The 12,079-nt window shown below is 45.2% G+C and overlaps 1 protein-coding gene across 3 annotated transcripts in view; it reads right to left on the bottom strand.

The window, feature by feature from the left end:
- Window positions 1-12,079, bottom strand: part of PCSK6 (proprotein convertase subtilisin/kexin type 6) — a 178,549-nt gene that overhangs the window by 104,675 nt on the left and 61,795 nt on the right. For all 3 annotated transcript variants that reach the window (XM_082736643.1, XM_082736644.1, XM_082736645.1), the window contains 2 exons: window positions 10,819-10,895; window positions 8,570-8,658 (listed from right to left, as the gene is read on the bottom strand). In XM_082736643.1, coding sequence (XP_082592769.1) covers window positions 8,570-8,658; window positions 10,819-10,895 — 166 coding nt within the window. The remainder of the gene's footprint in view (window positions 1-8,569; window positions 8,659-10,818; window positions 10,896-12,079) is intronic.

Raw genomic sequence — 12,079 nt, 5'->3', positions numbered from 1 at the left:
AGTAAGATCCCAAATCCAAGAGTCACAGAAATGATTGACTAATCTAACAACATAAAAAAAATTTAAACATGGAGCACTGGGTGTCGTGCATAAACAATGAATCTTGGAACACTGAAAAAATAAACTTAAATTTAAAAAATTTAAACAGCTTTTTACTGAAATATTACACATAGAGAAAAGGCACAAATCATCCATGTATAGCTCTATAAACTTAATAAAAAAATTTAAAATTTCTCTGAAATTAAAGAGACTTCCAGTTAACATCAAGCACCCACTCTCCTCTCCGGAAACAATAAAGGTGACACATGGCTCTGTGATTCCCTAGGGTGTGTAATTTCTCCATAAATTAGGCAGTGCACCTGAGGACCTTATGACCAGGGGACGGGGGGCCAAGGGGTTGTGAGGAGGGTTTGTTTCTTTGCCACACTGCATTGTTCTCACAGCAAAAGTGAAAAGTCTATTATTTTAGAGACAGTGAGGTCTGACCAAGAACTATACTGTTCTTTCTAAGAACAGGCATTTTGGGACAGCTAGGTGGCTCAGTCGGTGTCTGACTTTGGCTTAGGTCATGATCTCAAGGGTCCCAGGAGCCAGCCCCACAGCAGGTTTCCCACTCAGTGGGGAGTCTGTTTCTCCCTCTCCCTCTGCAAGAACCCCTCCCCCCCCCACCACGTTTGTGCTCTCTTTCTCTCTCTCTCAAATAAATAAACTTTTTTTTTCTTTTGTTAAGAAGAGGCATGTTTTGTGACATGGTTTGTTGGAGGAGAAAAAGTAAGTGACAGTCAGCTCTGCCCCATCCCCACTGTTGGGAGCATAACATGAACTCATGCTAATTCACTGGTGAGAGGAGAGGAGTTCTTAAAGCTACTAGACTGGTGGAAGAGAAAGATCTGGGTCCACCCAAGTCCTCTGTGCCTGTAGCCTTGTTCCCTCTCCTCTCCTCCCTACCCCTCACCCCCCATCTTTTAGCACCTTACTGGTCTAGAGAGAAAGCCTTCATCTCCTCTCCAGTCAGTCATTAATAATAACCAGAAAGTGATTAGCATGACATCTATGCAACAATGCTACAGGAAACAAGGAAAGCTGGGGCATAACGAGTACAAGAGAATGATGAAAACATAAACATTTCTGCATAATTGAATGAAAACATAATTTCTCTCTGAAGCAAGAGATCAAAGATACACAAATATTCAATGAAGAGATGACGAGGCAACAGGAAGAGGCCCCAAGTGTGTTCATCCTCAGTACAGAAATAGAAGGAAAACATGAAACAATTTTAGAAATGAAAGCCTTACTAGGGTTTTCTCTAGGAAAAAGAGACACGGGTGAAACTGCCAAAGACATGGAGGACAGGCTTGAGAAAAGCTGAAAACAAACAAACAAACAAACAAATAAATAAATAAAATGGGAAAGAAATAAAAAGCTAAATATGATTAGAAAGTAATACAGAAGTCAGGAATTAGACATCCAATATATGTGTGAGTGGTACACATGACGACTAGAGCTGCATATACAGAACCCAAAATGTTCAAAACAGTAAGAATTCTATACAAGCCAAGAAGTTAAGTTACCCACAAAGGGGGGAAAAAATCAGTTGACCTCAAGCTAAGTCCAGGCAACAGTGAATCCAGGGGACAAACAAGGTGATGTTTGCTAAGTTTTGTAAGGATGTAACAGATAACACAGATCTAATTCAAGTCTAAAGGTAACCTTTGAACATTCTCAAAGATGAAAGAACTAGGAAAATACAGCACCTGCTAGCCTTTCCTGAAGAAAATTCCTCAGTGATGAAATCCAGGGAACTAAGAGATAAATCAAAGTAAATAACTCAGGAATAGAAAAGCTGTACTGCAGACGATGGTGGTGAACCAAGACCAAGTTAAGTGTGAGATTATCATGATAGATGATTACCATTGAACCCTGACAATGTAATGGCAATGACAAAAGTCTGAAGTCAAGGTGTGAGGGTGAAAAGTGCTAATTATCTAATGATCCACTATGGGAAACATGTAATTAAAAAAAAAGTAACCCTAGACTCTAAAAGATTTTCATAATCTTGGGTTTGTTTTTTTTTTAAATAATCTTAGAGGAGTATTTGAGAAAATATTTCACCATAGTGAAATATTTATGTGACGCCCAGCAATTCCCTCATTTCAAGTTGTTTGTTTTTCTTCTGTTGAATTCACATAAGTCAAATTAAACATTAAAAAAGTAACATTGGCCTCTGAATGATTTTCACAATCTTGGGATTTGTTTTGTTTTTAATAACCTTAAAGGGCTATTTGAGAAAATATTTCATTACAATGAACTATTTATGTTAAGTTCAGCAATGTCTTCATTTCAAGTTTCCTTTTCTTCTGTTACATTCACATAAATCAAATATGAAGTTTAAACATAAAATTAAATCTGGAGTTCAGCAGTTATTCAGTTTGATTTAATTTCTCATGTTAAGTTGCATACAATTAATCTTAATATATTATACTAAAAACAAGCACAGTACGATCAAATGTCAATGAAATAATAGCCACCCACCCTCCCATCCATCCATCCGTCTGTATTTATGGTTTAAAGATTCCTGTTAAAGAGTAGACATAAAGAGCTGGGGCCAGAGCCAGGTTGGTTTGACCTTGGGGCAAATTACTTAACCTCTCTGGCTCTCATCACTAAAAGGGGGTAAGAACAGCATCTATAACAAGTGTTTTATGGAGCTTATAAAAGAATACATATACAGACCTTAGATCAGTGCCTATTATCTGGCAAACATTCAGTAAATACTGAAAATAAGAATTCATTTTCACCAGGATCTAGATATTTTAACCTTCTTCTCCATATTCCTCCATCCTTTGATAAATCATTACATGTATTTCGGAGCTATCTGACTTACTAGTAATGTTCCAGCAAGAATATTACTTTAAAGATATTATTAGGGGGTGCCTGGGTGGCTCAGTGGGTTAAAGCCTCTGCCTTCAGCTCAGGTCATGATCCCAGGATACTGGGATCGAACCCCACATCGGGCTCTCTGCTCAGCAGGGAGCCTGCGTCCTCCTCTCTCTCTGCCTGCCTCTCTGCCTACTTGTAATCTCTGTCTGTCAAATAAATAAATAAAATCTTTTTTTAAAAAGGTATTTATTAGGACAGTTCTACTAATTCTTTCATTTGATTTAATTATTTTAATGTGCTAGAACATATAAGAAATGGACAATTTTACAAAGCAAGTGGGTAGAAAAAATTTACTCCATTTATATAAATATGTAATCAAATTTTTAGGAGCCCTATCTGTGGTGACTTTAAACCATATCCACAAATTCTTCGACACTCTTCCATTCAAAAGGTGCAGCCTAATTTCTCTCCCCTTGAGTGTTTGTTAGACTTAATGATCCATTTGCCTGAAGTAATGGTACATGACTTCTAAGACTAGGTCATACACACGGCTGTTTCTTCCTTCTCTCTCTTGAATCACCTTAAATGAAAGAAGTGAGCTACCAATAAGGGCACCTGGGTGGCTCAGCTGGTTAAGTGGCTGCCTTTGCCTAAGGTCATGATCCTAGGGTCATGGGACTGAGCCCCACATTGGGCTCCCTGCTGGATGGGCAGCCTGCTTCTCCCTCCCCACTGCTTGTCCTCTCTCTCTCTTTCTCAAATAAAATCTTAAAAAAAAAAAAAAAAAAAAGGAAGCTGGCTATCATGTTATGGTGATGCTCTAAGAACCCTACAGGGGGTTACACATGGTGAGGAATCAAGGAAGAAGGACTCCTGCCACCAGCCAGCAAGGAATGGAGGCCTCCAGCCAATAACCAAATAAGTGACCCATCTTGGAAATAGATCCTCCAGCCCCAGTCATGCGTTCAGACTACAGTCACAGCCAATAGCTTAACTGCAAACTTATGAGTGACCTTGAGCCATGATTCCTGCTAGGTAGCACATTTGTTGGTTAAGCAGCTACATTTTGCAGTAACTGTCATGCAGCAGTAGTACCAAAATCATCATCTATTTGGTAAAGAAACATAAACCACAAGTTATAGTTCTAATAACAGCAGAGTAGATTCCATCACGCTGACTCTAAAAAATAATAATGATAAATTCTCAACAAAAGATGTATTAAATAGAAACATGACTTTATAAGGGCATTCGAAAGCCCACAGAAGAAGGCAGAGGCAGGCAGTGGAGTCAGGTCTTGAAAGAAGGGAGCCATATTTAGTATGACGCAAGTCTAAATCACTTTTCTTCTATGGGAACTACCCAGTTCTCTTGGTATATAGAGAGGCTAGAACTTAAGGAGGAAAAATGCAATCTAATTCTCGTGGGATGTCATAGGATGGAGTTTAGGACAGCTAGAGCAGCTGGAAATTGAGATAAATCTCAGAAAGGAGAGAGCCACAGAACAGGACATATAAACTCCCCTCAAATGGTTGGCTAATCCCTGAACGAAACACTTTTGGGCAAGACTCTCAGAAGTTCGGGCGCCTGGGTGGCTCAGTGGGTTAAGCGGCTGCCTTCAGCTCAGGTCAGGATCTCAGGGTCCTGGGATCGAGTCCCGCATCGGGCTCTCTGCTCAGCAGGGAGCCTGCTTCCTCCTCTCTCTCTCTGCCTACTTGTAATCTCTCTCTGTCAAATAAATAGATAAAATCTTTTTAAAAAAAAAAAAGACTCTCAGAAGTTCAAGAGGAAAAGACCAGCTGGAGGCTGAATGAGCTGAGTGGATATTTCAGATGCTGCCCACTGCAGGAGAGTCAATTTGGACTTTGATTCTTGTCAAGTTAGAGGTCTTGGTAAACATTTCAATCTTTCCTCTGAGATGCCAAAAGATGTCTAAAAGGAAAGACCATGTGGTTGGGATAAAGAATCTTCCCTAAGGCTAAGGGCAAATCAGAAAGAGATCAATCATAAAAAATGAAGAGTCAAACCTCCACATGTTCAAAATGAACTGACTGCTGGAATGAAACTCAACAGCATTCAAAGATCACAGAATCCACAGTTTCTACAATGTAGTACAACAACGTTTAGGGTACAGCAAAAATTTGCTAGCCATGTGCAAAGAAACAAGAGTATATGACCCATTGTAAAAAGAAGAAGCAAGCATTACAAGCACTCAGAAATAACCGAGATACTGGAATTAGTACAAGTCTTTAAAGTAACTCTTACAAATATGTTATAGAATCGATAACAAAAGATAGAAATAATGGGTGAAGAGAAGAACCTCAGGAAAGATGTGGGAACAATAAAAAAAATGTGGAAATCACAGGACAGAAAGGCATGAGATCTGAAAGCAAAAAAAATAAATAAATAAATAAAAGAAGGGAATTCATTGGATGGAATTAACAACAGGTTGGACACCACAAAAGAGAGTATTAATGGGCCTGAAGACAGTGCAGTAGAAATCATATAATTTGAAACACAGAGAGGGGAAAAAGGACTTAAAGAGATGAACACAGCCTCAATAACCTGTAAGGTATATCAAGGAATCTAACAATTATAACTGGTACCCAAAGAGAGGAGAGGGAAAATAGGGTTGAAAAAAAATGAGATAATGACAGAAATTTTTCCACATTTGACTTAAACCAAAAAATAAGAATAAGCCCCTAGGAAAACAAGCAAACCTCAAGCCAGATAAGCATGAAGAAAATTACACCCAAGTATATCATACTCACCGGCAAAGCACAGATGGAAAAAAGAAATCACACTATGTAAACGGGGAACAACAATGCAGATTAAAAATGACTCATCATCAGAAACAATGGACACCAAAAGACAATGGAAGAACATTTTTAAAGTGTTGAAAGAAAAACATGTCCCATTAGAATTCTGTGTTCAGCAAAATTTCTTTCAAAAATGAGGTTGAAATAAAGACACTTTCAGATAAATGCTTAGATAAATTGTCATCAGTACACCTGCACTTCAAAAAACATGAAAAGAAATTTTCAGGCTAAAGAAACATGGAAACCACATAGAAATCCAAAGCTAGAAAGTGAGGATGGGCACCGGGAATGGTAAATATGTAGGTAAATATATCCTTTTCCATTAGGATTTTAAAGTCAACTGTTTAATGAAGAAGAACAATGCCTATGGGTTTATAACATATGTAGTAAAATTAAAAAAACAACAGCACAAAGCATGGGAATGAATGTCCATTGGAATAATCTGGTTCAGGTTCATGTCTAATACATGAAATAGTCTGAGTGCTTCCAGATAGATTGGAGTAAGTTAGGAGATACACTTTAATCTCTTGAGCAAAAGCTAAAAGAAATAAATAAAAATAAATAAAAGGGTACGCTCACGGTCAGTTCCATGGGCATCTCCTGTGTGTTAGCTCACTCAGAGAGGGAGGCTATGTTAGGGGTGCCTGAGGGTTGCCCTGTCCAGGGCTGGGCTTGGAAGAAGGGGTGTCTGCCTGTGTGGCAGGGCTGGAGCAGTATACAAGCAATTTTGGAGACCCAGCTATCACAGGTCCCCTGGGTCAATGCCAGCCTCCAATCCCACACTTGGCATCTCCATGGCCAGCCCCACCCTATCTGTAACCGTACGTGGCATGCTTCCATGCTAACCGTCCTATTTTCCCCTAAGCACCTTTCCTGTTCCCAGTCAAATTCTCTTGTACTGAGCTTGTGCCTCAGCCTCACGCTTCTGCCCCCACTGAGTGCTTGCCGTGCCATGACCCCCCATCTGCCTGTCATTTCAGTACTTGGTCTTATACTATCTTTCATGTTTGCATGGTTCATCCCAAAGACATGGGAAGCTTCTAGAAGGTCGCAGACTGTATCTGTCTTATCCTTATTCTTCTTCCCCTCATTGGCTAGTACAGTATTATACGTAAAGATATTAAATACATTAATTAAAAAATATTCCTCTCCCCAAGCTCTGTGGTCAAAGAAGTGATCTCTTCCGAATTCGGGAAACTGGGGTAACATTTCCACATGGAGTACAGAGTGAGAACCAACCACACTCATGGGCACTTTCTCTGGAGGTTCTCTACCTCCTTAACTGCTCTGGTTGCTCATCGCAGCCCACAGAGTGGGTGTCACCTACCTGCCTGACTCCAGAAAACCCTCTCAACCAGGACTTCTTAGACTGACACTGGCTGTCACACCCTTTCGGGATTTTGATATAACGCAGATCCTGACTCAGTAGGTCTGGGACTCTACGATTTTCTGTACTTCTAATGGCTCCCTGAAAATGTCAGTGCTCCCAGTCCAGGGTCTTTGGGGTGCAGGGCTCAGACAATCCCAAAGGTGGGTTGCCTTGAGCCCTAACTCAAGGCAACACAAATCACTTTTATTCTGTCTCTGAATTTTGGCAGGAGGGATGGAGTTGCTCAGAGTCCCTTGCACTTATCCCTCAGCCAATGGTTTCCACACACAACGCATCTCACTTCATGGTCACAACAGACCTGGGGAGTCAGTTGAGTTATTGCTATTCTGAACCGAGGCTCAGAGAGGTTACATGGATTGTCCAAGAACACATAGCTAGCGGGTGGTGGAACTGGGATTGGTACCCACATCAGGCTGGTCCTACAGTTTATGGCGAGACTTCTTAGGGGCATGTATCCATCGGAACCTCCAGCATGATCCAGGGAACCCATGGCCCAACCTCTCCATAGTAGACCAGAGAGGCTACAATCACTCCAGCAAAGGCAAAGCAGCAGGGAAGGCGGTGTCTTGGGAAGGCCCATTGAGCATGAGCATCTCCAAACTGAGAGTCCCCAGCGAGAACAGGGGCACCCCAAAGCCAGCTGGATGCTCAAGGACCATTCATGCCCAAGACACGCACCTGCTCAGCTCCCAGTTCAGTGAAATGCCCCTAATTGCTACTTCGGAGTACCTGCGGATTGCCAGTTGGGGCCGTCAAACTGCCAGGCTCAGGCGGGGAAGACGATATGGGACTCTGCTCTAAATCCCCCTCCCAGCAAGGGAAGCCTGACTCCTAGACAGAGAAGATAACCAGGAGAGGCAGAAACACCTGGGGTCAGGCATTGTTCCCTACAGGGACTCGGAAGACCTGGTCCCCCACCGGCCGTGGCGAACAAGCTGAGGGGAGCAGAGTGGGCACGGAGCCAAAGGGAGAGGCAGGAAGAGGCTCTGGGGTGATGGGAAGGAAGGCTGCAAGCCAAGGCCTAAATTGGGAGGACAACCTGTGACCAGGGGACACTATGACAAAGGTCCCCTGGCTAAAGCTGAGGGGCAGGGGCAGGAGAAGTGGGCCAGCATACTGGAGCAAGGACTTTCATTGTGGGAGTGACAGGGAGCCCCCGCAGGGCTGTGAGCAGGAGGGAACCAGCGTGGTCTTTTCTGAGGGGTGGTCTGGTTGACACTGGTGAGTCAGACTAGCAGGGCGGAGAAAGAAAGGGGGTGCCTTCCCGATGGCTTTTCGGGCAACACAGTGAGCAGTTCCTCAGCGGTGAGGCCCCAGTCATGGGGTGCTGGCCACCTGCCACCAGGCTGCAGACTGGGGGGAAGAGGGGGGGCGTAGGTCTGACACAGCTGGTTGAGGCCAGCAGAGGTGAAGCTGTTGCCCCTGGTGGGACACCCCGGCTGCGGGCCCCGTAGCTCCCCAGCTGCGTGCCCCTGGACCTTACCTCCAATTTTGGCATTGTACGCTATGCCCACGATGCAGTAAGAGTTGTTGGCTGAAGCAGCGACCTCCCCCGCACAGCGAGTACCATGTCTGAAGCAAAGCAGAAAACGAAGTTAGGGCTCCGCCCGGCAATCGGGAGCACGTCCTGGGCATTGCTCAGGTCTCCTGCAAGGAGGAGTGTCACTTAGCCTCTGTCCTGTCCCCCCCACCCCCCCAGCCCTCCCTTGCCAGCTGCTCCCCCAGGAGGGAGCCTCAAGCCCAGCTTTGCCCAACCCCCCAGGGCAGTCTTGCCCCTGCACAGGGCGAGTACTTCCCCTAATCCCAGGACGAAGTGAGGGGCTTCTGCTCCCCGCACCCAGGGTCCGGGGCTTTCCTTTTCCAGAACTATGCCTTCAGGTCACCCACAGTACATTGTCTAGCACACTGCAGGTGCAGCGTAGACATTCATGGGGCTGACAGGATGGAAGGGAGAACGAATGGGTGTCCTGTGCCCCTGCCACCCCCATGCTCACCTTGGGACAGCCCTCCCTTCCCCTCCCCTCCACGGCCACTTAAGCAGGAGCCGAGGAAGAACGCTTGAAATTGGAACACTCAACAGCGGCGGAGAGACTGCGAAGAAATTACCAGAAAAACAAATTGCTTTCCTCAGTAATGACCCCATTTTCCAACGTGCTTCATGGAGGCAATTCCTCTGCAGAGAGGCCAAAATATGGGCAAGTTTCAACAGCCCATCTCTGTGAGAGTCCATGGGGATTAGAATCATTGATTTAAATTTAAAACCACCTTTAAAAATAGTCCCGGGTCTGCGTGCTAGCCTTCTGGAAGGGAGTCATCCGTCCTTCTGCGGATCTCATGCCACCCCCCGGGGCCAGGGCTGTCCCCAGTGTCACGGAGCTCCATGTCTCACCCAGATTCAGGCCTGCCCTTCACAGGTCACTGTGTCCTGTCTGGATCATTCCTCCCAGGCACCCTGCACCCAAGGTGTGCTCGTGGCTGAGCAGGAAGGGCACCTCCGGACATGACCTTGGGACACATGACCTTAGGACACGAGGCAGGAAAGCAGCCCTCAGGGCTGGGGCCTCTGCTAGCTCCAGGGACTCTGAGCTCTGTGGTGTTGAACACATCAGCCTAGCTGAGCCCCCCTGCACAGCACGGCATGGGTACCCGTGTTTGAACCTCACCATGGACTCTACAGAAAAGCAAAATACTATATGGGAGGGAGAAGGCACCTTGGCAAGCGTTGTGTCAGCTGGGAGACCAAAGAAAGGTCTTTTGTTCTTTTCCACGAAATATTTCTGGAGGAATGGTACAAGCTCAGGGCATGGAGCAAGCCAGCAGAGAAAAGACAGGCAGGACACAGTGAATGAAGTCCCAGGGCCAGGTTTGTGAAGCTGGACTTGACTCCCCCCACAACAGGGCTGTCACTTCACAGCACACAAGTCATCTAATCTCTCTAGACCAGCTGTCTTCGTTTGCAAAATGATGAAAACAGCTACCTAGACGGCACCCCCCACGGTTTCTTCCCCTGTCTGTTCAGCCCGCCCACAACCCAGGGAGGCAGGAAGCATCGTCTCCACGGGAAAGTCTCTTAAGACTGAGATGAAGCCTCACCGCCAGGGATGGTAAAGCTTGGACTTGAACCCAGATCTATCCAACATCACTCAGGGCCCTTCCACCTCTCCCATAAGGTCATGGACGAAGACAAAAAAGCTCAGGCATATGACTTCTGTGCTCCACTAGGCCAAACCGCTGTCTTTTTTTTTTTTTTTTTTTTTTGTATTAAAAGAGTTTATTCATTTGAGAGAGAGAAAGAGAGCGTGCACATGAGTGAGGGGAGAGGCAGACTCCCCACTGAGCAGGGAGCCCGATGCGGGGCTTGATCCCAGGACCCTGAAATCATGACCTGAGTTGAAGGCAGAGGCTTAACTGTCTGAGCCACCCAGGTGCCCCCAAACTGCTGTCATAACACAACTGGTCATGGAGACAAGGTTGGAAACAGAAACAATGTTGGTCAAACATCTGTTTCTAGCTGACCAGCAGAGCTGACACCCCAAGAAGAGGCGAACTCCACATAGGCTGTCTTGTGCCTGAAGGGCTGTTCTGGGACTAGCTTCTGGCTCCGGGCTAAGCCCCAGACACAGGCCAGGCAGCCCCATCACCCTTCCGGAATCCCTACGGGGGGCCAGTTCAATAGTGATTCTGCAGGGAGAGGGACAGGGAAGCAAGGAAGGAGGAGACAGAGTGACATACTTATTTTCATTGCTGGCATCATAACGCGGAGACGGGTCATAATCATTTCCGTTGACATCATAGCTGGCGTAGGAATCCTAAGAAAGGAAATCTCAGTGACCGAAGAGAAATGGCACAGCGTGCTTGAAACAATTTTTATGCTTCTATTAGAAAGTAGAGAAAAACATACACTTGGTACTCTTGTCCTAGAACTATCATCTTGCGTACGTTTTTATTGCAGTAAAATACACCCCCCGAAAATGTGCCCTCCTAACCATTTGAAAGTATCAAGTTCAATGGCATTAAGTACATTCAAATGGTCGCTCACCTGTCACTCCCCTGCACCCCCAGACCTCTTCACCTTGCAAAACTGACACTCTGAACCCATTTTCCTCTCTCCACTCCCCCGGTTCCTGGCAATCCCCATTCTGCTTTCTGTCCCCAAGAATTGGACTGCTCTAGGTGCCTCTTCTAAGTCCAATCATACAGAATTTGTTTTTTGGTTTTTTTTCCCCCGTGATTGGCATCTTCCATTTAATGTCCTCAAGGCGCACCCGTGTTGCAGTATGTGTCAGACTGTCCATCACCTTATGTGTCTAATGTTCGTGTCTCTGTTTAGACAGTCATGGTTACAGTACTCGTATCATTTCACACCCTCCTTTTAAATAAAACACTTCAGAAAAGCTCTCATGGATTGTTGACTGCAAAACTGCCACTTTTAAGGGCTGTGTGATTGTCTCTCCAACAGATAGGGCATGGGTGAACTTAACCTTTGTTACACACGCAGGTTCGTTAGAATACATTAGAATATTGAATGCCTCCTTCCTATGCGCTCCGTGCCAGGCTCGCTCCTTTACACGTACAAAGACGTTCAGTCCTCGCAATGACCGGATGAGGTGCCATTTCCCAGATGGTGACACTGAGGCCCAGAAGTGAAGCAACTTGCCCGAGGTCTCGGAGCTAGTGAACTGCAGAGCCCGAACAGAACCCCAGGCAGCTGGGTCCAGAGCCCAGGCTTGACCTGTGTCATGTTTCATGCCGCTTGCGTTAGTCCGATGACCATCTCCACACCCGTTTCTGAATTCTTTAGGACCCATTCTCGGGAATACATGTGACTCCTCAAACATCTGGACCGATCCTTCTGGGCAACCCCCGTCTCGAGGATGACAGAGGGAAGTGTGTTTCGCCAACACCCCCCCTTCCCCACAACATGGTTTTCTGTATTGTTTAATATAATGGGGTGGGGAGGGGAGAAATGGCACCTTATGGGTTTTATTTATTT

Source organism: Mustela nivalis, assembly GCF_964662115.1.
Source record: "Mustela nivalis genome assembly, chromosome: 6".
In the NCBI taxonomy this organism is placed as follows: Eukaryota; Metazoa; Chordata; class Mammalia; order Carnivora; family Mustelidae; genus Mustela; species Mustela nivalis.
Note: the sequence above shows the minus strand (reverse complement) of the source record. Positions and strands in the feature narration are given on the sequence as shown.